This window comes from Suncus etruscus, chromosome 5 (assembly GCF_024139225.1).
Source record: "Suncus etruscus isolate mSunEtr1 chromosome 5, mSunEtr1.pri.cur, whole genome shotgun sequence".
Classification (NCBI taxonomy): Eukaryota; Metazoa; Chordata; class Mammalia; order Eulipotyphla; family Soricidae; genus Suncus; species Suncus etruscus.
In genome coordinates, this window is record NC_064852.1 from 106,439,343 (window position 1) to 106,466,070 (window position 26,728).

At 36.7% G+C, this 26,728-nt stretch overlaps 1 protein-coding gene across 1 annotated transcript in view; it reads left to right on the top strand.

Annotated features, from left to right (window-relative positions):
* MTBP (MDM2 binding protein) overlaps positions 1–26,728 on the top strand; it is a 97,594-nt gene that overhangs the window by 12,568 nt on the left and 58,298 nt on the right. Inside the window, exons 7-13 of the mRNA XM_049772886.1 lie at positions 1,626–1,743; positions 4,692–4,826; positions 5,229–5,323; positions 6,445–6,517; positions 11,684–11,801; positions 23,320–23,490; positions 25,121–25,228. Of these exons, the coding sequence (XP_049628843.1) occupies positions 1,626–1,743; positions 4,692–4,826; positions 5,229–5,323; positions 6,445–6,517; positions 11,684–11,801; positions 23,320–23,490; positions 25,121–25,228 (818 nt within the window). The remainder of the gene's footprint in view (positions 1–1,625; positions 1,744–4,691; positions 4,827–5,228; positions 5,324–6,444; positions 6,518–11,683; positions 11,802–23,319; positions 23,491–25,120; positions 25,229–26,728) is intronic.

Sequence of the window (26,728 nt, forward strand, 5' to 3'; positions counted from 1 at the left end):
TTTGTTTTGCTTGTTTTTGTTTTTTGTTTTTTGTTTTTTGCCATACGGGGTGATGCTCAGTGCATACTCCTGGCTATGTACTGGAGAATCGCTCTTGGCAGTATTTGGGAATTGAACCCAGGTTGGCTGCATGCAAAGCAAGAGCCTTACCCCTTGTAATATCACTTAGTGTACTATTATATACTTTTAAATAGGCTTAAGTTGTTTAGTGGACACTATAAAAAATACCATAGGTAGACTTGTAATTTATATTTGATTTTTATTTTATGTATCAGGAAAGTAAAAGAAAATTTTGTGTTTTACATCACTTTTATATGTAATTTTATACACTCTGAATTTAATAAGTTTATGAATATTCACTTTGAGTTTAATAAATTTTTGGGTTATTTATTTTGGTGTGGTGTTCCCAAGCAGTGCTCAGGGAATTCATGGGCCACTTTCAGAAATATGCATTCCCGGGGGCTGGAGTGGTAGGGCATTTGCCTGGCACGCGGTTAACCCAGGACAGACCCGGGTTCGATTCCCGGCATCCCATTTGTTCCCTCAAGTCTGCCAAGATCGATTTGTGAGCATAGAGTCCAGTAACTCCTGAGCCACGCTGGGTGTTACACCCCAAAAAAACAAACAAAAGAAATGCATCCCTGCTCTACAACTTAATGGGTTTAGGGATCAAATCTGGATTTTGTGCATGGAGTCATTCCTGTCCTTTGATCTATATTCCTGCCAAACACCTACCCCCATGATTTTTATTCTGTTATTTAACAACTATATGCTAAATCCAACTATAAGTAGTGGTGAGGTAAAGTAAGTTTCTAATTTTTTGGGGGGGCCACACCCAGCTGCACTCAGAGGTTACTCCTAGCTCTGTGCTCAGAAATCATTCCTGGAAGGCTCGGGGGACCATATGGGATGCCGAGGATCAAACCCGGGTCCGTCCCAGGTCAGCTGGTGCAAGGCAAATACCCCGCCGATATGAGATATCTCCAGAAGTTTCTATGTTTTTAATTGAATTTCTCGGAGGAGTAGGAGTAGTTATGATTATCTTAGTAAATACTCATGGAATTCTTTTGTTTTATTTTTTGGGCCACAGACAGCACACAGGGGTTACCTGTCTCTGCTCAAAATTCGCTCCTGCTCAGGGGATCATATGGGATGCGGAAATCTAACCGAGATCGGCTTGCATGCAAGGCAAATGCCCTACCACTGTGCTGTCGCTCAGGCCCAATAAATACCTATGGAATTCTATACAAAACTCTATAGGAACAATTCTGGAGAATGGTTGTTTTATCTTTTGAAGATAATGAGCTGATACTCAGTTTGGGTATATACATGTATGTACATCTGATACCTTTAAGCAAAAATGATCAAGGAAAGCCTTTGTTTTACTATATATAAGGGAAATTACTTCCAATCATAAGATATTGGTATTAGATGAACATATGATTATAACTCATTGGAGATAGAGTTAATAGATGTTCTCTAGTATTTAAAAAAATGAAATAAAGTAAATTAAAGCAGTGATAGAAGCTGCATTTTCTTGTCTAAGCTTTTGCAGTTAGCTCTAATTGTTAAGTCTAGGTCAAAGAAAATTCCTATACTTAATTATCATAATTTTTCATTTTTAGAAATTGCCGGAAAATTGCAGAGTACCTTTCTGCTAATATTGTATCTTTAGTAGACCTCAGAGATACTATTGACTCAAAGGAGTTATGGAGGGGAAAGATTCAGATATGGGAGAGAAAGGTAAGTGGTTTTCTTGATTATCACAGTTACAAATCAGACCTTTCAAATCCATTTACAGTGCAGATGATTTAAATGAAATCGACTTTATGAAGATATTCTCAAACACTACTGTGTAACTAGTTTACAGTAGCTGCAATAATAGAAATGATGCATATACACACAAACACACATGCTAAACAGTAGCCCACAAGCCTTATATTTATACTGAATATCTTACATATGACTACCTTAATTAGAAAACTAAAATTTTTTACTGATTTAATCACATTGATTATCATAGTTGCTTTATCTTATTGTATGTGTGAACTAGTAGCAAACTGCCTAGATTATATTGTTATCTGTAGTACTACCTTAGTGGTCTTGCTGCCTCTACTGGTCAGTTATTCTATTTTGAACAATTGTTTTTAACCTTGAAGAAGATTCCAGATAGCAAGGTAAGCACCTTACCACTGTGCTATCCTTCAGCCCAACACTCTAAAATTTTTTTTTTTTTTTGATTTTTGGTCACACCTGGTAGTGCTTATTCTCATGGCTGTGCTCGGAAACTGCTCATGGCTTGGGGGACTGTATGGGATACCAGGACTGAATCCAGGTTTGTTCTGGCTCAGTTGCATGCAAGACAAACGCTCTACCAATGCGCTATCACTCTGGCCCCTTCTGAAAATGTTTTTAAAGTAAACAAATCATATAGCCATCTGAATTAGGTATAAGAATAGCTTTTTGAGTCTCTTTTCTGAGATCATAATGGCAGATTACTATGTGTCCTTTTTTAGACTTTTATGAATAGGAAATTAAACATTCATTTCTCTGCATATTATATTTTAAACTGGAAATCACCTAGGGAGAGAGATGTATTAGCATTTTGGTGGTGGGTGGGAACATTGCAGTAATATTACTGTTTAAAAAAAAACCGAAATAAACATGCTTAAAAAATACCTAAAGTGGGGCCGGGTAGGTGGCGCTGGAAGTAAGGTGTCTGCCTTGCAAACGCTAGCCAAGGATCAGGACGCAGTTCGATCCCCCGGCGTCCCATATGGTCCGCCCAAGCCAGGGGCGATTTCTGAGCACATAGCCAGGAGTAACCCCTGAGCGTCAAACGGGTGTGGCCCAAAAACCAAAACCAAAAACAAAAACAAAAAAAAAATACCTAAAGAAAACATTACATACCGTATTTTCCTGCATATAAGACGACCCCCTAAACATAGGTTTAGGCCTATATTCGCTGTATCAGACAGAACGATCCTGTGTTGCATGTGTTTTTGTGCTCATGTGCTCAGTGAGCCAATCACAAGCAAAGGTTCAAAGGTTATACTGTAACAGACTTCCTTTGACTCTGGCCAATCTGAGCAGGCTTTTTACAGTGCAGATTCGGGTCCAGAACATTGTCTAATTTGCATGCATCAAAAGCCTGCTTGGATTGGCTGAGTTAGAGAGGCAGTCCGAGCAGCCTTGCAGTGATTGGTGCAGGATCGAGTTGGAAAATTCGTTTTGTGCAATATTCAGACAATTTTCGTTTAGCGGCATATTGAAACATTTTTCGGGATATACTCAGCGTATAAGACGACCCCCGATTTTCGGTTGACTTTTTTTTGTTTCAAAAGTCCTCATATACGCCGGAAAATACGGTATATAAATGCTATTACTTTGCTAATACAACACACACACCTGAAAATCACTTTTAGGATCCAGAGGGCTGAAAAGAGCTTTTACCATAGAGGTATTATTGTGATTAAAGATATAGGTTTTAGAGATATTACCTACATTCAAATTCTGTTTCTTACTGGTTTTGTGTGACTTGTTAGATATTATTTGGCCTTTTTGATTCATTATTTGTCTTTATGTTTTCTGGAATAATAATAGTTCCTGTCTCATGGAGTTTTTAAAAATTTAATCGCTGTGAGATATGCAGTTACAAATCTATTGATGGCTGGGTTTCAGTCATACAAATGTTCCAACAACCATCCTTTTGCCAGTGTGAACTTACCAGCACCAGTGTCATCCATTTCCCTCTTTATCCCCACCCCAGTCTGCCTCTTTGTAGGACACTTCTCTCTCTCTCTTTCTCTCTCTCTCTCTTTCTCTCTCTCTCTCTCTCCCCTCTTTCTCTCCCTCTCTTTCTCTCCCTCTCTCTTTCCTCTTTTTCTCTCCTCTCTTTTTCTTCCTCTCCCTCTTTCTCTCCCTCTCTCTTCTCCCTTTTTCTCCCTCTTTCTCTCTCTCCCTCTTTCTCCCTCTTTCTCTCTTCCTCTCTCTCTCTCTCTCACTCATTCACTCTCCCTGCACAAACAGACTTTTTCTCCTTTAAGTAATAGGATTGTAGTATTGTTACTGAAAGGTTTAATGCATATCACTTCAACCTCTTTCAGTACCCAGTTCTTGTCCAGATGATTATAGAGTTTTATGTGGGGTAAATTCTCCCCCCCCCCCATGTGTGGGGTAAATTCTATAAAAAACAAGTCACAATGTAAATTATTAGCAAACATGGTTGTTCTCGTTACTTTATTTTTAACTATTTATCAGGGCTTGATCATTTTCTCAACACCTTACACTGAAGCATTATCTTAAGGGTCCCATTTTTGAATAAAATATACTAGTTTTGTTTTTGTAAAACTTAAGTTTTTACTTATTGGTAGGAAGCCAGATATTGAACAAATATATGTGAAAGAGGTAGTTTGCATAGACCATTTTCTGGTTGCATTCATTTCTCTTATATTTTATATAATTTAATAAAGTCTTGCTGACTGAGAAAGGACTAACAAAAAATTTTCATGAAGATTCCCGTGTAAGTGAAATAGGAAGGGTGTGTACTTAATAGGAGAGCCACACTCTAAGCTCAGCAATAAAAACTGCATAGACCCACCTGCCCATCCAACATTGTGATTTCATGAAGATGTATTAGTTGATAACTTTATTTATATGTCTGTAATGGTATTCTCTTGGCTTCTTTTCAGTTTGGATTTGAAATTAGTTTTCCTGAATTTTGTTTAAGGGGAATCACCCCCAAGAATTTCATTCCATCTAATTTAAATGCCTGCTCTCTTGCCAAAAAGAGAATGCTATCAAAGGATAAGACAGTTTTACCAAAGGTAATTTATATTTAAGCTATTTGTAATTATCTATTCATGTGTATGTTTGTTTAGGTGTTTGATTTATGTTTTTTGTCTTGTTTTGGGGCCACACCTGATGACACTCAGGGGTCACACCTGGCTCTAAACTCAGAAATCACTCTTGGCACCAAATGGGATGCCAGGGATTGAACCCGGGTCAGTTGCATGCAAGGCAAACACCTTACCTGCTGTCCTATCGCTTCGGCCTGTCTGTGTTTGAATTTTGAATAAATATAATTATGCTTATAATGTTTAGGTTGCAAAATTTGTAAATACTTTTAAAGATTCATGTGAAGTTTTATTGACTTAATTTCTAACTGCTAAACTTTTTCATTTTATTTATAGTAGTTAAGTATTATCCAATTTTAATTTCTTTTTTAGGTTTTCCACTATTATAGTCCTGCTTTGGAATTTGTGCAGATGGTAAAGTTATCAGATTTACCCTCCTACTATATGTCGGACATTGAATTTGAGTTGTATCCTTTTATTCACACATTTATTTAGGTTGTATTTTCTGTCTCTAGTAAAATGTTTTTTGCTAATGTTTCACATTTAGATATTTGACCTATGCGTTTTCATTTTTATAAGATATTTAATATACTTTGGATGGACATTGTTTTTAAGAGAACTTCTATTACCTGCAAAAGGCTAAACTAAACAAAATAAAATTTAAGGGCTGGCTGTATTTGGTTCTAGAGTAGGAAGAGGACATCCTGGTTTTGTTACTCTTATCAGTAGGCAGGAAGGTAAAATGGTAGGGATCCAGTAGAGAAAACAGAAAAGAACTCTTAAGATATCTCTTGTCATTGGTAGAATAGACATCTAAGAGCCAGTATATTTATCAACTGATGTACTTAAGTATAAGTGCTATTCATAGTATATACATCTATAATTATCCTATATATCTAAGCTCTCTTTCAAGAAAATAGTAAGAATATTTAGGAAAATACCTAAGAACAGAATATTTTGTATAAATGTATTAATGCCTGAAATGAAATAGCGGAATTTTATATACATATATACATGTACACACACACACACACACACACACACACACACACACACACACACACAGTGCTAAGGGCTTATTCCTGGTGTTACACTTAGAAATGACTACTGGTTGGGTTGGGGGAACCATATGGGGTGCCGGGATAAAACTGGGTCAGCTGTGTGCAAGGCAAGTGTCCTACCTGCAGTACTATTCACTCTGGCCCTTTTTAGAGTTTTTAAGAAGCCATGATTTTCACAAATCCCTAGTTTTGATAGTTTTTAGTAACATGTATCCACAGCAGCACTACTTATTGTTATATTTTTGTCATAAAAATAACTCTAATAAAAGGAGTCATTGTGAAATCCTACAATTGAAAAGTTTCATAAATGATTTTAAGTCCCCTATAGTTGGAAACAAAACATTTTAGGGAGTGGGGTTGTCAATTTTATCATTCTTCCCTCAAATAAATAAAAATCTATAAAACAGTGGAGTGCTTTTTTAAAAAAAGACAATAGTGACTTTATTGTAGTATAATTGACATGCCACATAATTTGCCTTAATCAGGTTGCTTTTGCTCCGATTCTTTACTTTAACTCCTTAGTACAGAGGACTGACAAGGAACAGCTCCAAACAGAACTCCTTGTTGCTTTTGGAGCAGCTCTCTTCTCTGTGTGACAAGGTAGAAGGTGTTTTTTTTTTCAACTTACTATTTAGGGATGTGTTAGAAAAGGGAATATGGTTTGTTGTTTTGTGTCTACAGAGTGATTTGATTTCTTTGATAACATGTAACTTGATTTGATCATGGTTCTTGTTTATTCTAAAGTGCTCTGCAGATAATGATGCTTTGTTTTTAGAAGAGTTTAAACATCTATTTTCTGTCAAATACTTGCTTTAAATTTAAAAATTTTGAGTACCAGTGAGATAAGTGCAGGGTTTAATATACTTGCCTTGTGTGTAGCCAAACCCAGCTTAATATTAGCACTGCCACAAATAGCTAAATACCACTGGCTGAAGCCCCCCAAAAGTAAATAATTTAGACTGTTGTGATTAAGATATCTTTAACATCTGATTTCAATTTTGTGAGTAGATAGTGAATATTTTGAAAAGATACATATGTACATTTATGTTCAACTCATATGTATTATTCTTTATATGACAGAGCCCAGAGGGCTAGCAGTAAGAATATCATTAAAGCATCACTTGAATTATCCCTTGCAAAAATCCAGTTTTACTTCCATTATTTTGATGATATTTAGGTCATTTGCAGCTATTTTAATAGATGCATGTTATATGTCATGATATGATTTAAGAATTGTTATATTCACACTGTAAAATTACATCAAACTTTTTGTTTGGAGGAGCCACAGTGATAGCACAGCGGTAGCACAGTGGTAGGGCATTTGCCTTGCATGCAGCCGTCCCAGCACATGCCTGGGTTCTATCCCTGGCAACCCATATGATCCCCTGAACCTGCTAAGAGCGATTTCTGAGCGCAGAGCCATAACCCCTGAGTGCTGCCAGTCGTGGCCCCAAAACCTTCCTGATACGATATGGAACTTACATGTTTCATGTATATCTTCAATATGATAACTTACACATTTGGGGTTTTTATTTGGGTGGGTTAATCACACCTGGCATTGCTCAAATCTTATTCTTGACTCTGTATTAAAGCACCGCTCTTGGCAAGTTTAGGGGGCTAAATAGGGTGCTGGTGATTGAACCTTGGTTGACTGCAATAAAAGCAAACGCCTTTCCTGTTGTCCTATTGCTCTGGCCAGTTAACTTAAAATAGTCACTTTTTTCCATGAAGTTGAGTGTTATCTCAATAATTTGATAAACTGAGCTTTGAAGGAACAGTCTGAAGTGTGATATTAACTCCTGCTTTTATTCTCTGAGAATATCTAATTTAAGAACAAGAGAAATAGGGCATTGGATAGAAGATACTTGTGTTGCATGCAGCTGACCTAGGCCTGACCCCTGGAACCACGTGTGATTTCTTGAGCCCCACCTGGAGAAAGCCCTGAGCATTGCTGATTGTGACCCAAAAACAAAAAAGAAAAGAAATAAGAAAAAAAAGAGAGAGAGAGAAAGAAATGCTGCTTTTAGTTTTTTTGAAAATATGACAAAATTTTTACATTTTTTGATGTTGGTCATAATGAGTCACATTTTTTTTGAAAAAACAGAACAAAACAAAACAAAGACCATTTTGAATTGTTTCCTGAGTCCTTGAAGTAAATCTCATGCTTTGTAGTTGTGTTTTATATAATCTATGTAACTTATTCGGGGGGCTGCCTGATATGTGCCAGGCAATGCTATGTGCCCTTGTTTTAAACGCTAGAAAGAGGCAGACAGGGAACCAATCGCTTAGCAGCTTTCTTAAAGTTTAAAAATTATAGTGATGTATAAGGTTCTAACTCAACTAAGCTTTAAACCATTTGTGATTAGCTGTAGAATATAAGTAAACATCTTGAGGGGCTGTAGTGATAGAACAGCGGGAGGGCGTTTGCCTTGCATGCAGCCAACCTGGGACAGACCCGGGTTCGATTCCCGGCATCCCATGTGGTCCCTCAAGCCTGCCAGGAGCGATTTCTGAGCACATAGCCAGGAGTAAACTCTTTTTTTTTTTTTTTTTTTTTTTTTTGGTTTTTGGGTCACACCCGGTTGACGCTCAGGGGTTACTCCTGGCAATGTGCTCAGAAATCGCCCCTGGCTTGGGGGGGACCATATGGGACGCCGGGGGATCGAACCGCGGTCCTTCCTTGGCTAGCGCTTGCAAGGCAGACACCTTACCTCCAGCGCCACCTACCCGGCCCCAGGAGTAAACTCTTAGCACCACTGGGTGTGGCCCAAAAAGGAAAAAAAAAAAACATTTTGAAATAAGTTGATTTTTAAAATAATTTTTCTTTTAAAAAACCATGATTTACAGATTTTTTGATAGTTGTGTTTCAGGCTTATCTCACCACCAGTGTTAACTCCACCAATGTTTCCAAACACCATCCTCCCACCACCTCTGCCTGCCACCTCTACAGGCACATCACAAAGTTCAGTGGTTGCAGCTTTGATCTCATGTTTTCTGTGCTGTTGATCTGTGCTTTGGATATCTAGCTGTTTCGCTCTTCTACATCACCAGTATAATCAAAGGCCTGATCTTTGTTTTCCCTTATTTCTTTTTCTCATCTTCTTCCCTTTCCCCTTGATTTCTTTCCTTCTCTGTCCTCCCTAAACTCTGTGGTCAAGAGTGATTTAGGTCTTTCCCTTTTACATTTTCTCATCCAGTTATTTTATATACCACAGATTCGTGAGATCAGTCTTTGGCTGATAAGTAATAATAAGTAAGCTTATTTTAAGAGATACAAATGCTCATAAAATAAAAATCAATATAGGGTTATTAGGGAACCATACTGTCATCTGACCAAGAAATTCTCATGGTGTGACTAGAAACTAGATTACCGTAATTATGTGGTCACGTTCCTGAAAAGATTATCAGGGTTTAAAAATTCACACTTTACATTTAATTTGCTTTTTACTTCCTCCAGAGAACTTGGTTTTGTGAAGTTGATCAAGTTATTACGACTCAAGTTTGTTATGATCGCTGTATACAAAATTGATATAATGGTGCCCTTGTAGAGTATAATAGGTTTGGAATATAGAGCTGTTTCTTTTCTTTCCTCCCCTTCTCTCATTTCTTTCTTCCCCTCTCCTTTCCTCTCCTCTTCTCTCCTCTCTCTTCTTCCCTTCTATCCTCCCCTCCCATCCTTTCCCTTCCCTCACCTCTCCTCCCTCACCTCCTTCTCCTGCTCTCTTCTCCCTCTTCTCTCCATTCTTCCCCTACCCATCCTCTTCTTGTTTCTTTTCTTTCCTTCCCTGCCCCTCCTTTCACTTCTTTATTCTTCATTATTTCTTTTTTGTTCTTTTTTTTATCTTGTTTTTGATAGTTTTTTTTTCCCAGTAGTTGTGGCTCTCCCATCTCAGTGCTTGAGGGTTGCTCCCAAGGATTTTATGGTACGCAGGTCAAACCCAGTCCTCTTGCATACAAAATACGTGCTCAGCTGAGCGATCTCTCCAGCCCTATTATCTCTTTGTAGCATTTAATCAAAAGTAGGCAATCTCCAAAAGTACCGACTTCGATGAGTCAAAATACATACTAGATTTTAAGTTATGTGTTGAATGACATTTATCATGTCTAAATTATTCTCACTATAATTAATATATTTTTACAGGGAGTATTATTAAGTCTTTCCTTATTTTGTTCCAAGAATACTTATCACTTAGCTTTGATCTATATAGTGACAAATCTTTGCCTACTCTTTGGTTATATAGTCTTTTTAGGCAAATTAAAGTCTTATGTCAAAAAACTTTTAACATTTAGGTATCTGTTATACTTAGTTTCTATTGCTATCTTTTTTTGTTTTATATTTAGGTAGGAACCACACCCTGAGCTGGTCGTAGAGAGCTGGAGCTACTCCTCTTGGTACCTAAGCTCATGTGGCTCACTGGCCACTCACTAGGCCTAGACTCAGAGATACTTAGGGATTGGTGCCTGGAATTATACTCATGACCTTGCATATACTAGACATGTTTCTACAGTGAGTTGTCTCCCTAGATCTTATTTTTTTCTTTTTCCTTTGGGGGGGGGGGGGTAGTGGGGCTTGAGCCATACCCAGCTGCACTCAGAACTTACTCCTCCTTCTGTGCTTAGGACTCACACACATATTTGTACTTCAGAGTCCATATGTGGTACTCTGAAGTACCCGGCTTGCTGTGTGCAAGGGAAGATCCTACCCACTGTACTATGATTCTGGTTCTTACTTATTTTTTGCCCAATGTTTGACATTTGACTTCAAATAAAAGAGGCTATATGGCTAAAATAGTAAGAGAAAATAAGTATTTAATTTGAACATCCATATTTTGCTCCTACTATGCTTTCTTTCTCACAAGTTAATTCAGATATGTAAGTAAAAATAATAAATAGCAATTCTAGCATATTAGTTTTACTTTTTAATGCATTCAACTATTAGCTGAGTGACATTTTATGTGATATGCGGTATCAGTTTCACTTAATCATTTAGGGCTTTAAAGTGCTATTTATGGGGATGTGCTGATTTTTATAGCTTATATTTTTAACAGTAGGCATACAAGTTTTCTGAATCACAGTGTGTTTTATTCAATGCATAATCAAACTGAAAACTTACTTAATATTATGGTGGATTTATATATAAATAAAGGCTTGTTGGGGGCATATATGATTAAGGCCTCTGTGTCTAACCATGGGAATACAAAGATGAATCAGCTTAAGTTATTTTCTAAACCAGTTAAAGCTGCTCTATATGTTTTAGCTTTTGATTTGTCTATTCTGCTAATGCCTATTACCATTAAATCTCTGATTTTTAGAAACAAAAGTTTTAAAGTTGCCTTCAGATATATATTCTAAATTTAAGCCAAAAGCAAATAGTTAGAAGATTAGAAAATGATGGCTAAGCAGGACAAAAGTCTTTTGATGATAGAATTCCCAGCTTCTCATTGGTTGGACAATATACAAAGAAATTACACCCACAATCTGCATTTGAAACAAATGTTGGAAGCAACAAGGTTTTTCAGAGATACATAATCCACTGGAAAAAAAATTTGAATGCCTTTCTTTGTTTTTGTTAGTCTAAGCTTGTTTTCAAAGAAGTTAGGCAATATTCTTGTTTTAGTTTTTATAGTTGTGATATTGGGAGAGAGATGCTAAATGTACATTATTTGTTTCCTTTTAAATGCATGTTAACACACAAAGTATGAGTGGACACTTGGTCAGATGACATTGTTTAAGAGTGACTCTTAGCCTGTGCTCTGTTTTCCCCAGGTTGGTGCTCTTTTTGTATTGCCTTGTACTATTAGTAGCATAATTATTCCACCTCCCAGCCAACTCAGTTCAAGAAAATGGAAAGAATATTTGACTAAAAAGCCCAAGACAATCAGTGGTAAGTAATTTAATCTTTAAATTGTTCTTTATGGTACAATATACTGTATTTGAGATGGATTTAATACTTCCCTATGAGAAAATGGTATTTTAAACCATTACTGCTGATTGAAAGGACTCACAGTATGTTAATATTTTTGTTACCACTAACAACGGCCTATAAAAATCAAGAAATAGAGTATATAACCTTATTCAAAATATCCACTATTTTCAAACAGTGCTGTTTTAATTATCCAATTGTTTTGAACCATACATTTCTTAGAGACATTCTGGAAATTAAATTTAAAAAAGAGGCTTTTTTTTCCTATTTGCTATATTCAAGTGTCAACCATGTGGGCCAGGGAAAGAGCTCAGTGATAGCCAAGTTCAGGGCCCCTGTGAACACTGCACAGTCTAGTCCTATAGGATTCTCTGCATTCTCAGTGTGGTATACCCCAGGACTACCAGACTTATCATTCAGTGGGTTGACTGAGTATCCCTGGGAAGAGCTCTGAGCTTCCAGAGCTTTGCTTGAAAGCCCCACCAGCAAATCCCTCAAAACAAAATTTGTGGCTACACTTTTGTGAAAAAATTAGTGAGTGAGAGAGAGAGGGGGGGGGGGGAGAGAGAGAGAGAGAGAGAGAGAGAGAGAGAGAGAGAGAGAGAGAGAGAGAGAGAGAGAGAGAGAGAGAGAGAGAGATTTACTTACTTTTTAAGATAACCCTGTGGATGTCTTCTTATCCCTATTCAAGAGGAAGTGGGACTTGTAGAAGTTAGATTTTTCTTTTCTTTTTTTTTTTTTTTTTGGTTTTTGGTAACACCCGGCAGCGCTCAGGGGCTACTCTATGCTCAGAAATTGCTCCTGGCAGGCCCGGGGGATCATATTGGATGCCGGGATTCAAACCAATGACCTTCTGCATGAAAGGCAAACGCCTTACCTCCATGCTATCTCTCCGGCCCCAAGAAGTTAGAATTTTTGATTGACATCCTGTTCGTTCAGGTCTGGACTGTGCCTGTTCACCTTTCTATACATCTCCAGGGATTTGGGGGTCAGAGCTAGTATAGGAGGTTACCTTCTAATCTGTTACTTTCCAGTGATCATTATACAATTGAAATTCAAATTTCTTTTATTTGTGTGTGTGTAGGACACACCCAGCGGCACTCAGGAAACCATAAGGAATGCTGGGAATCGAACTCAGGCATATCCTGGGTTGGCCACTCCAGTCCCTGAAATCCAAATTTCTGTTATAAAATTAGAGTGTTGAAGTCTAAGCACTATTATTTCATTAGATAATTAAAAATTGCTTCTCCAAAGTTATGTAGCTAATTTAGCTGTGTTCTTTTACTTTGCGCTTCAGTGTAATGACTAAAATAATAAATTTTTGCATGTTTGTTTTGATTTTTTTTTTTTTTTTTTTGGTTTTTGGGCCACACCCGGTAACGCTCAGGGGTTACTCCTGGCTATGTGCTCAGAAGTTGCTCCTGGCTTGGGGGACCATATGGGACACCAGGGGATCGAACCGCGGTCCGTCCAAGGCTAGTGCAGGCAAGGCAGGCACCTTACCTTTAGTGCCACCGCCCGGCCCCTGTTTTGATTTTCTTTACATGATTTTGTTCTGGGCCTATACCCAGTGGTGCTTGGGGCTTACTCCTAGGTCAATTTTGAGGAATCATTTCTAGTGAGCTCAGGGAATCTATAAGGTGCTGGGGATCTAACCTGGATTATCCATGTGGAAGATAAATATTGTATTGGCTGTACTATCTTTCTGATCCTGAGTTTAGATTATTTTGTGCTATAAGTAAGTTTTGTGAACCAGATATGATGGACTAAAATTTGAAATTATTTGGAGGTAGAATTAAAGGACAGTTGTCTTTCTCCCAATGGTGTCAGAGACTTTTCTTGCCACATTATATCCTTGTGTGATTATGGGAGCATTGATCTAGATACACATAGAGTCAAAGTTGCCAAAACTGGTTTTAAAGCCTTGTCCCAGAACTGGCCTTTTGTTTGTTCTGTTCTCTTATTTGAAGCAAACCATAAGAATAGTTTAAATCAAGGGGATTAAAAAGCCTTTCTAGGTGTTCCTATACAGTAGTAGCTTAAGTCTTAGGAGTAGGTGGAGAAAATTTAGACAACTACAGAAGAGAGTCATATAGAAAACAAATTAATTATTTTAACAAAATGATTTTAGTGGAAAGATTCTAGAGAATAGAGTCATTAATACTGTATCAAAATTGCATTTATTGCATAAAGTAGAGTGGTGCTATGTGCGGGAGGCAAAGAGGAATCACACTTGGTATATGCTTGAAGATGTGAATTCAGTGAAGTGAAGGCACTTCCAGCATGTATGACCTAAAATAAATTCAGTAAGTACAGTATGTACTTGCTTAGTGTGCAGCCAACCTGGGTTTGGTCTTCCAGCATCCCATGTATTCGCCCAAGCCTGCTAGGAGAGGTTCCCAAGTGCAGAGCCAGAAGTAAAACAAAACAAAGTAAGAATACCAAGTAAGTTTTCCTGGAGATGAAACAGGATTAATAGAATCCTTTGCATTGAGCTAACACAAAGACATGGAACTTTACCTTTTCCACTCCTCACAGAATGACCTAGTGGTTGATCTAATGCCAAAGTTAAATCATAAATAGACTTACTTGGGTAGGTAGCTTAGAACCAATTTCACTTATACTGCATAAAATTGTGGGATAATTTTCAGCATCATATGTTTTACGCTGTTGAATATGTATCAAATTAAACTCTGGATCACATTCTGGATCACTCATTTACTTTTCCCTCTTGCTCTTCAGCCAACTATTAGGTAGGTTGGAGGTAATTTTTACTTGAGAATATACTGCTTTACTCACATTTTTCTCTTTTTTGGCATAATTTTCACTTGTAACTTTAGGAAGATATTATGAGGCTTGATATGATTTTTAGAAACGTTCACTGCTTAAAATTTGGGAATTAATATTGGTCGCCTCTGAATAACAATAAAGCATTTATCACCTGACAGTCTTAGAGGTCAGATTGTTGATTACTGATTAGGCTGTATCATTAGGGGTTGATTAAGCTGACACTTTATCGTATATATATATTTTTATTTTAGAGGTACAAACAAAATCAAATTGGATAGTTGATTAATGAGTTCTTTTCTGTCCATAACCCTTTCTGTAGGGAAAACTATTCCATTGACAGAACTTTTTGTTAAAAGAGTAGCCAAGTTTTGGCTAAAGTACAAGTTTTATTAACTCTTCAGTTTCTTTCATAACACCACTTCCAGGAGTCTCCAACTGTACAGCTAAGGGTTAGCCTTCTCAGCCACAACTGTTTTTTTGTCATGCACCATATTCTGCTCCACTGTTGTTTTGTTGCCGTATTCTGTGCGTTTGCTGCTTTTCAAAACTATCCCCTACCTCATTCTTCTTTGATGATCTTCTTTAGCCAGTCAGTTCTTCCTTTCTTTTATATGTGTGTGTGTGTGTGTGTGTGTGTGTGTACACACACACACACACACACACACACACACACACACACACACACATATATATATATTTTTTTTTTTTTTTTGAAAGCTTGAGCAGAGTCTATTCTAGATATTGTACTCTGATCTGGGTGTTAGTACTAAACTGAACGGACCTGATTCCTGCTTGAAATTATCCCGGAATATTGAAAAGAGATGTTGGGAAGTAATATAACTTAGTTTATAGTTATATTTAGAGGTGACCACTTAAAAATAGTTGCCATGAAAAGATATATGTAGGGGCCGGGCGGTGGCGCTAGAGGTAAGGTGCCTGCCTTGCCTGCGCTAGCCTAGGACAGACCGCGGTTCGATTCCCTGGCGTCCCATATGGTCCCCCAAGCCAGGAGCAACTTCTGAGCACATAGCCAGGAGTAACCCCTGAGTGTCACCGGGTATGGCCCAAAAACCAAAAAAAAAAAAAAAAAAAAGAAAAGATATATGTAAAAAGGCAAATTGTACAAAGGTTATTATGCTCCCATTTATGGTAACAACAATTCAGGGTGTGTGTATATGAAAGCAGTTATACCTTTGTTTACATATATACTGAACATTCTATTTGCCAACAGATATCTTTTTTGACAACTAACTCTTTGACTAGGCACACTGTTTTACTATATGGTCAAGCTTTAAGTAAGTGTCTTTATTTTCTAGGTGTTTAATCCACTGGGAGTATCAGGTCTGGCTCTTTCATTTGCTACCCACCTGGTTAGGTGTTTCTTTCTGAGGAGGACCTTTAGTCCAAAGTCATTTTCTCTTTTAGGACCTACTTTGCCATCTATTTGAAACTGCAGTGAGAGTCAGCATTTTATTTTCCCTAGACTGATACTTTCTAAATTATAAAGAAGTGTCTGATTTACTAGAAAGGAGAAGACAATAGATGAAACCTCTCAACTTTTATTTTCAGTGCCAGGAGCAATACCTGCCAGTAGGAATGTGGAAAATACTTGTAAATAGTAAAATATAGAATATATTTTCTGATAACTACAAGTTGCCATCTTGAAAAGTAAAGAAGGATTTTGAATGGACTCTGCCCAAATACTATGAACCCAACTGTGTAGGCCACCTCTTGATTTCTTTCATCTATCATTCCTTGATAAAGTGAAATTTACACACAGGGATTATTTTGGATGATACAGAATTATCGTATTTTATGCAAAAACTTAAATAGTGGCAATTTCATGTGATTTGAAATATACTTAGAATAGTTAAAAAGAATAATTTTTAAAATGATTTTTTAGTGAAATACCCAGAAAAGTATTATGGTAGTAGGAAAAACACAAGAGATCTTTATGGAAATATGCAATTACCTAAATTCTGTTATATTTCTAAAGAAAGAACACTAAGTTAATTTAAATATTATGTTGAAAAACTCAGTCTAATGAGCTTGCCTGACTTACCATATGTTCATTTTTATAAAATTGTCCAAAAACTGTGGTTGATCATTGCCTAATTTTATATTACAAACAAGAAAGCTAAAACAGAGAACTCAAGAAATGTTCCCAGTATAATAGTGTGAAATTAAAATTTCACCTCATCTCTGATGGCCACACATGCAATTTATAATCTTGAATTTTGCAATTTTCTTGTTTTTGGTAGGGCTTTCCAAGCAATGCTCTGAGGACCCAATACTTGTTGTCCAACCAGCGGTGTTGGAGGCCTTCAGAGCAACCCCACCAGTATGGGTAGGATCTTCCACACGTGTGCTGGCGACCAATGCAGCTCCACCCATCCATGCTGCATTTCAGCTCTGAGCAATCCAGCCCTTCTTCCAATTTTTTTAATCAGAATTCTTTTGAAGGGAGGAGGAAGCTAAAGGGATCTTTGAGAAAAATGCTGGATATTATCTATTTTTCTGAATCTTCTAATCAAAATAGTAGAGGAAATAGTGAAAGAAGGAAAGGTAAAGTGTTATTAATTTATAAATCATAAACATGTGTCATCCTTTTTCTTCTTTTGTGTTTTTGTTTTGGGGCCATAATGTTATGATCAATACTTTTCATCTCAAGAAATAGGCAAAGGGCTCTGATAAAGATTTTGAAAGACATTTTCTGGCAAAGACAAAGTATTATTTTAGCCAACAGAATATACTTCTGGGAGCCAGCATCCAACCAATGTGATTACGGGCTTTGATTTAACATACATCATGGAATAGCATGTTCATTTTCTTTAAGCACCTGGGAACATTCTTCAGGATAGATCATAGATAGGGTTGGTAGCTAAATGGAGCTCAGTGAATTTAATGAAATATAAATATTACGTATCATTTTCTCAGATCATAATGAGGTTTCCGAGGTAACCACCCTTACTGCAGATCCCAAGCACCATCACAGCTTCTAGCACTAACATTGAGGTGCCCCTCCTAATATGGTTGACCAAAAATCACTTTCTGAGCACTGCTTGGCAGACTCACCTCAGGAAGAAAAGGAAAACAAATACAGAAATTCACCACACATTTGGAAACACTGTTTTATATAAAGGTGCTAAGAAAAGTTTTCGTATCACATGTACATTGGACAGATTTTTACATTAAAAAATATTAGAACTGAATAGGAAGGAAGACAACTTAGTGAGTTGTGTAGACATTTCACCTTAAGTATATAAATAGCTAATAAAGCCAATAAAAGATGCTCAATATCTTCACTTTTTGTCAAAATGCAAATTAAAATCACAATGCACTTCGATAGTAAATTCACTGTAATGCCTATAATTAAAAATAATGGTTCTCAAATGTCGAGAAAGATGTGGAAAACCACAAGTTTCATACATTGTTGATGGGAATGTGAAGTGGTACAGCTACTATGGAAAAAACAATTTGGCAATTAAACTTCATTTAACTCTGAATCCCAGTGCTTTCATTCCTAGGTATTTACTCAGAAGAAATGAGAACATATGTTCACACAAATGCTTGCAAGCAAATGTTTATAAAAGCAACATCCATTAATAGTTAAGAATTAGCAACTATGCAAATGTCCCTGAATTAGTGAATAAGCAGTTCATTTTATCCACATTAATGGAATACTCCTCAGTAATAAGAAAGCTTGAAAACTTGAGAGTGTTTAAGTAGCTACATTTATTAAGTTGGGCTTGAAAGACTGTTACATGATTTCATTTATATAAAATTTCTGTAAAGGTCAAAAAGAGACAGAAAGCATATTAGTGGTCACTGATGGCAAATAAGAAGGGAGATTGACTCGGATTCTGGTTTTCCCAAACTGAATTAGGGTAATGAATGTACCATTTTGTCATTTCCTTAAAATTAGCATGCACACACACATTTGGTACTTCATGAAAACATTTTTAAGGACCATCCAAAAACCTTAGACCTAAATGCAAAATTATGTTTCATTTTAGTGATATAATCAGCTCACATTCAATCACCTTGGCATATATTTTTTAAAATAAAGAAAATAAAGTTATACAGTTATCTTGCCTGTGAATAATTAAACCCAAATCTCTGGGTGAAATCCTGGGACATCAGTTGTTTGTAAAAGCACTACTAGTGTTTCCAGTTTGTGTTTGGATTTGAGACTTGGCTTGAACAGTGTTATGTCTGGATTTGAGGCACTTTTTTGGAGTGGATCCTCTTCAATCTGAGGCTGGTGAGCCGCTTACTGAAAAGTCCTTCTGATACTCTGAGGGAGAATATTGATTAAGAATAACCATCTACAATCTTTAGTCCTTCTAAAATAAAAATACTTGTTGAATATATTTTGCAAATGCATGCATTTGGGTTACAATTGATAAATATAATGAGAAGTTTTGTAAACTGGCAATAGCAGTTATTCACTGCTTTCTAGTTGGATGTTTTATTGATGAAATACTGCAGTGATGAAATATCAGGGCTGATATTTCTTAAGAAAGAAGCTTGTTTTGTTGTTAGTGTTGGGTTTTGTTTTGGTTTATGTATTTATTTATGTATTTATTTATTTATTTATTTATTTTTTGAGGCCTTCCGGAGGGCCCAGGACTGCAATACTCAGCTAATCAGTCCAGTGGTTCTGTGCTCTGGACAGAAAATGAAAAAGAGGATTTTGTAGAATTTTAGGAGCCATGAGAAATTTATTGGAAGAATAGACTTTATTAAACTAAAATTTTATTTACTAATGAAAATATTAATTACATTTTTATTATATTATATCATATATGTCATACATTAGAAAATTTGACGCCACTTAATTTTGAATCAACTAGATTTTGTTTCTCTCATTCGTCCTCTCTGGTGAATACAGAGTGGGTGGCTGTTTATGGTGGAGAGAGGGTAGCCAAGTTAGTCAACTTTTGGACCAGAGCAAGAGTACAGCTAGCTGGTCAGGCACTTGCCTTGCATGTGTCTGATCTAAAATTCTATCCTTGTCATCCTGCATTGCCATCCCCAAAGCACTTCCAGAAGTAATTCCTGAAGGTAGCGTAGAGTCAGGAATAAACCCTGAGCATCACCTGATGGTGCTCCTAAAAAAAAAAAACAAATAAGCAAAAAACAACAGGTCCACATTTTATGCATTTGTCTTATGAAAGTTGAAATAGCTGAACATAGAAATTTCCTCTTGTAATCATGTTCCCTCATTTTTATGAATAGCCATGAGAATTGAATATCTATACTAATTATGGATTTGTTATTCTCTGTAGTATTTACATGAAATTTATTTGGTAACTCTTCACTTAACACCTGCCAGATCTTGTACAATGTTTTTCAAATAACTGCATTGTCATATGGCTTGGAGAGTCTTTAAGTATTTTTCTTTTGAAGAAAATAAAATTGCCATAATTACATGTTTTATTGATTTAAAGTGCTAATAAAGGTGATAAGATTTAAAATAAATAAAAAAGTATGTCATGGATTAAAGACACAGGTGTAATTTGAGTTTGCAAAGGGTTACATTTTTCAATAAAATGTGACTTGAACTATTGGCAGTTGGCAGGTAATAACTTCTGATGTAATTGGAAACAACATTTTTTTTTTGTTTTGTTTTGTTTTGTTTTGGGGCCACACCCGGTAACGCTCAGGGGTTACTCCTGGCTATGCGCTCAGAAGTTGCTCCTGGCTTGGGGGACCATATGGGACGCCGGGGGATCGAACCGCGGTCCGTCCAAGGCTAGCGCAGGCAAGGCAGGCACCTTACCTCTTGCGCCACCGCCCGGCCCCCAGAAACAACATTTTTTAAATTTTATTGAGAACATTGTGAATTACAAGTCTTTCACAGTTGTATTTCAGTTACATAGCGACAGTGAATTAGGGCCATTCCCACCACTAGTGTCCCTACAACCATAGTTCCCAGTGTGTATTCCATACCTCTACCCTTAGCCCCCTGGACTACCAATGTAACTGGTCCATTTTAAGTTTAGATTGTTGTAGTTTGGGTCTCTTGATTCTATTGTTGTTTACTCTGGCTTGGGTATTTAGTTTTGATTCTTTTTTTTTTTTTTTTTTTTTTTTTTTTTACTCAATGTCTGAGACTTGGCACCTGGATCCCATCTACTTTCGTTTGTTTTTCAATTTGTAGAAGGATATAGAAATATGAGGCTGAGCAACTATTGTTCTCTCTGATAAATAACCTTTTTTATTTATATGTCTTTTTTGAGAATGGTAATTCTCAATGTTAATATTTATTAGTATCCACTGGGATTGCCCACATTCTAAAAGAAGACTCAGTTTTGTTTTATAGTTTCCAAAATCTTGGATCTAGGTCAAGTAATATAAGAGTCCTTAATAATTTGCATGTAAACAGTCTCTTATCCATTGATAATCATGTCCAACTCTGATTATTATCTCATAATGACATAGGTACAGGAGGGGAAATAGATAGGGTGATGTTAGAAAGAGATTTGGCCCAAAGAAAAATTTCTTTGGAAATTCAGCAGAATGGACGCAAGATATGCACCCTAAATATGAAGAGGATAATCTGCTCAAATAGTTAGCTTTTTCCTAAATACTTTGTCTAACCACTTTGCTTGCCTTAAATTCATTGCAAAGTGCTCAACCTAGTTAAGGAATAGGGTTTTTATCTTTCTTGAGCTGCCTGCCTAAGGATACCTCATGCCCCCCTTCCTGATCCTTCCCTTCCTTTCTTCAAATAAAATTTCTACCGAATTCAGCCATCTCATGTCTAGACCTCTGCTTTCGATCTCAACTGCCTGAGGACAAGAACCTGGGTGCTCTGTCCCATCATTTCTTAAGACTGACACTTGGTTTTACTCCAAAGAATAATCTGTGCCAGTGAAAGGACAATCATTTACTCAAATAGGCTAGAATAAGGTGGGTCAGTAAGCCAAAGTAGTATTGAGATGAACTTTTAGGCAGTTCCTGTTTCATCTTCCTTTGCTACCAGTTCCCTCATCAGCCATGCAGCTAGAGTCTTTTCTCAAGGTTCTAGAATAAGGAGTGTTGCTTATGAATATCAGTTATCTCTGATATTTGCCCTGTATCTCAGTAGCTGAGACATTTGTTACAAATTGTTCATCTGTTTTCAGAATTTAATTGCTATTGTTTTTTCTCTTGGTTACTTGTCCTTGTTGATTTATACCTTTTGTTTTTTTGAGTTAAACAAATATTATGCTTTGCTTTTTAAAAAATACCTTTCCCCTGCTCCCCATTATAGTGGCCTTGCAACACAGCAGGCCAGGGTTTAATCTGCAGCATTCATAGAATACCCTGAGTATGCCTACAGTGTTTTCTGATTAATGTGAGGTGTGTCCCAAGACAAACAAAATAATATTGTGTTGTAATATTTTTATATATGTATATGTACATATATATGTATATATAGTATGTGTGTTTGTGTCTGTGTTAGCCTGTGACCATTTATGGGTACTATATTAAATTTGCTGTTACAATTTAATCTTATTCTTCACCATATAGTCAACCCCTTTAAACTTGTTTGATTCCTACCTTTTCCCTTCCTTTCTAGTAATTACTAATTTAATTTTTAGTCTGAAAGTTTTATTATATTCAGTGTATTCTCTTCTTAATGTTCTACATCTGAATGAAATCATCAGGTATTTGTCTTTCTCTGAGTTACTTCCCTAAAATTTATTTTAAAAGCCTTTTTAATTTTTTGAAAATTTAGTTTATGGGAGAATAAATGTTTAAGTTCAATTTATTACCTTCAACAAAAAGAACATCTCTATTTTTAATCTTAAAGACATCAGAGTTTTTTTTTTTCAACCTTCAACATAACCCTTACTTAATTTGATTTTAAAGTATACTAGAAACTGTCTTAGCTGACCTTCATGTGAGGGGTAGGCCAGATTAATGAGAACTCTCCTTCCTCTGTTATACTGTGGTTACCAACTATAAACAGTGTAAGCTACTTGAAGTATACCTGCATTTCTACTTCAATAGAATTCTTGTACTTACAAGAGTCTGTTGATTCAACCTTAAAGAAATAAAAGCTAGGAATAGTAGCTAATTGGTTAAGAATGTGATTATATACAAAAGATACCCCAGAAACGTTCAGAAGCCACCTCAAAGGTAATGATTTTTTTTTTGTTTTGGTTTTGAGTTTTTCTTTGGGGGGGTGGGCACACCCAGTGATGCTCAGGGGTTACTCCTGGCTATGTGTTCAGAAATTGCTCCTGGCTTGGGAGATCATATGGGACGCCAGGAGATCGAACTGCAGTTCATCCTAAGTTAGCATGTGTAAGGCAAATGCCCTACCGCTTACACCACTGCTCCAGCCCCAAAGGTAATGAATTTTTAAAAAATAAATTTTAACTTAAAGGAAAATATTTTGACTCTCTCATTTTTGATCAAATCAAAACAAGCAAAGGGATGGGTGTTGGTCATTGCATGACTGAAACTCAATCATAAACAATGTTGGAACTATTTATCTCACAGTGATTCAATTAAAAACTACTTAAAAACACACACAACAGAATGCAATGACAGCTTCCTCAGTTAACTGAAATAGTGCAAGTGTATTGAATAATGGCTAGTTTTACAATAATAGCATCATTCTATTCAATGAGCCAAATGTCTGGTTCTGCTGAGTTCTTACATATGTAGTCATATCATTTTTTTTGTTTAGTTCCAGATGTTGAAGTGAAAGGAGAGTGTTCTAGTTATTATCTCTTGTTACAAGGTAATGGCAATAAGAAATGTAAAGCTACATTGATTTACTCAGCCAACCAGATCAATGGCTCATTTGCCCTCAGTTATATTCATGGAAAGCTGAAAGCCAGGACAGAAGCCAAACTGAGTAAGTGTTAACTTTATGTGGCAGATGCTTTGCTTTGTTTTATGTGTATGTTTTTTATATGTATTAAGTCATGTAATCTGTAATGAAGTTACTTCTCCCAAACTCTATTGAACTTTCAGCAAATTTACCTTTTATTTAAAAAAATAAATATTTGGAAGCCAAAGAGATAGCACAGTGTGGAGGGTGCTTGCCTTGCACACAGTTGACCTGGATTTGATCCTGGGCATTTTATATGGTCCTAGGGCCCCTCAGGAGTCATTCTGGAGTGCAGAGCCAGGAGTAACTTCTGAGCACAGCCTGTGTGGCCCATAATCAAAAAGAAAACAATAATAACTATTTTGTATACAAATATAGCATCATTGAGGAGTCTAGAAAACATTCCTTTTATTTCCTTTTACTTATGCCTAGTAAAATGATCAGCATCAGTTTCAAAAGTTATAGTATTTTCTTTTAAATTTTTGCACCACACCCAGCAGTACTCAGGGGTTACTCCTGGCTCTACAGTCAAGAATCACTCCTGGCAGTGCTCAAGGGACCATATGAAATGCCAAGGATTGAACTGGGATTTCCACATGCAAGGCAAGTTTTCTCCCTGCTGTACTATCTTTCTGATCCCTGGTGGGTTTTATGTTGTTGTTTTTATATTTTGGCCCATAACTGGCCATAGACAACTCAGGAATTATTTCTACCAGTGTTCAGGGGACCATATAGGATTCTGGGAATCGAATGTTGGCCATGTACAAGATAAGTAAGTGCTTTATTTTAAACACATTATTTCCTATAATTTATTTCTTATTTCCATTTACTCTTTCTTTAGGTTCTTAGGCTTTTTCTTTGCTCACCTTTTTCTTTTCTCTCAGAGCCCTGTGTTTTGGATATCTATCACTGCGTGACAGGCCACCCCAAATTTAGCTTAAAAATTACTGTTATCACTATGTCTCATAGTCCTGTGAGTTGACTGGCTCAGCTGGATGCTTCTATTTTGAAATCCTGCATATGATTGCAGCCAAGCAGCTGGGGCTCCAGTCCTGGGAAAACTTAACAGGGTTGGCTTCTATGGCCTTTCTCGAGCCAAGATCAGGTGCTTGGTACAAGCTGATGTGCCTCTTTCCTCACGACCATCCTGAATTTCCTCTTACTCTTAGGGTTGCCTCAGGACCAATATGGCTGCTAGCTTCATTAGAATGTATTCTATGAGTTTCTAGAAGTCTGTGGCCATACCTTACTAGTGATGTAGGCCCGACAGGGATTTACTGTAGAAGATTTCAGATGGGTGAGTGAAAGGAAGTTTGGTACTTTGGAGGGAGAAGGGTTGAGGAGAAATGACTCTAAGGATCATCTTTATAGATTAGCTATGTATGATACCCACTTATTTTTTGTAGGAGTTTTGGTAAAGCAGCTAGATGGAAGGAATTCTGCTCTGCTACAAAGATTCCCTTAACCGTTAAAATATGAAACAACTTAGCACAACTATCCCCTGCAATTAATAATTGTTATTGACTTTGTAGTATGTAAGATCTTCTAGGTGGATGAATTGAGTAAAAATTACTTTGTAATACATTTTCTAAAAACTGAGTTTTATTGTCATTAGTCATTTTAGATACTGATTATCTTTTTTCCATTTTCTCAGGTTTTCCTTTTGACTTCTTATCACTTCCACAGTTTTCTGGGGAGCAACTTATAAAAAGAGAGAAACACTTAGCTAACATTCAAGCCTTGGCTTTGAAAGAGTACCTAAGTAAGTAGTGATATGTTCACTTCATCTACAAAAGTGACAAATTGTTGATACTTGATGCCTTCTTATTTACATACTTTGTAGTTTGTTAGCTCTGAGGATACACCAATAAGACTTATTTCTATGCTCAGGGATCACATTTGGCCAGGCTCAGGGGACCCTGAGTGATGCTGAGAATTGAACCTGGTCAACTGCATGCAAGGCAAATGCCCTTCACATTGGCCCATCAGATTTGGCCTTCTATACTTTTGCCTTTTAGTTATTACTCTACTGTGTAGAACTATTCTTGTATTTACTATAATATAATAAAATAAAACTGCTGTTTTATTTATTTTGGTTTTGGAGTCATGCTGGCACTCAATAGTACTCATAGACTAGTTGGTAGTGTTCTGGCTTAATCCTGGAATTCCTGTAGGCAGAGTGTTTACTTTAGTCTTCTGTGCTGTATTTCTGGCCCTGTGAAACTATTCTTGATAGAAGGGCTATCAAATTAAAAAAATATGAAGCTTATATTTTTTTGGCTTTTGGCCCACACCCGGTGATGCTCAGGGGTTACTCCTGGCCATGTGCTCAGAAATTGTTCTTGGTTTGGGGACCATATGGGACGCTGGGGGATCAAACCTTGCTTCATCCTACGCTAGTGCGGGCAGGGCAGATGCCTTACCGCTGTGCCATTGCTTCGGACCCATATGTAGCTTTTTATTACTAGAGTTTATATGGTTCCTTTTTATTTTTATAATTAATAATATATATTATATATAATATTATAATAATATAATATTAACATATATGAAAATATTTCTCCAGGCAAAGTTTGTATTTTTTTCACGGTAGTTGGAAAAGATAATTAAATTTTCTTGTTCCGGTTTTTTTTATCTCTCTCTTTTTTTTTTTTTTTTTTTGGTTTTTGGGCTACACCTATGACGTTCAGGGGTTTCTCCTAGCTATGTGCTCGGAAATTGTTCCTGGCTCGTGGGGTCATATGGGACACCAGGGATCGAACCAAGGTCTGTCCTAGGTTAACGCACGCAAGGCAAACACCCTACAACTTGTGCCACCACTTTGGCCCTGTTTATCTTTTTCTGAATATTCTCTCTTTACATATTTTTCACTAATGGAAGGCTACAAATAGAAAACAAAAATGAAAGACAAGTTCACAACAATCCATTAACTTGAACTTTTCTTCTTAGATGATATTCAGTGCCATGAATGATAGCAACAATGTGAGCAGATTTCACATATTTCAGGGAAAATATAATTAGAGAGGCAAAATCAATTTCAGTAATAGGTACTACATGTTAATGCTAAACCAGGATGGGGGAGAGGCAAGTATGTACTATTTTTGTAGATGAAAAAATATATTTTTCAAAAAAATTCACTAGCAGAATTAGTCACTTGCTGTCTAGCCTGCTTCCCCCCCCCCCCCCCATTTCAGGACCTGATCCCTGTGATAAGCCTCCTGCAGCTCTTTTTAACTCCATTCTTTCAATTTCTACCCTTTCT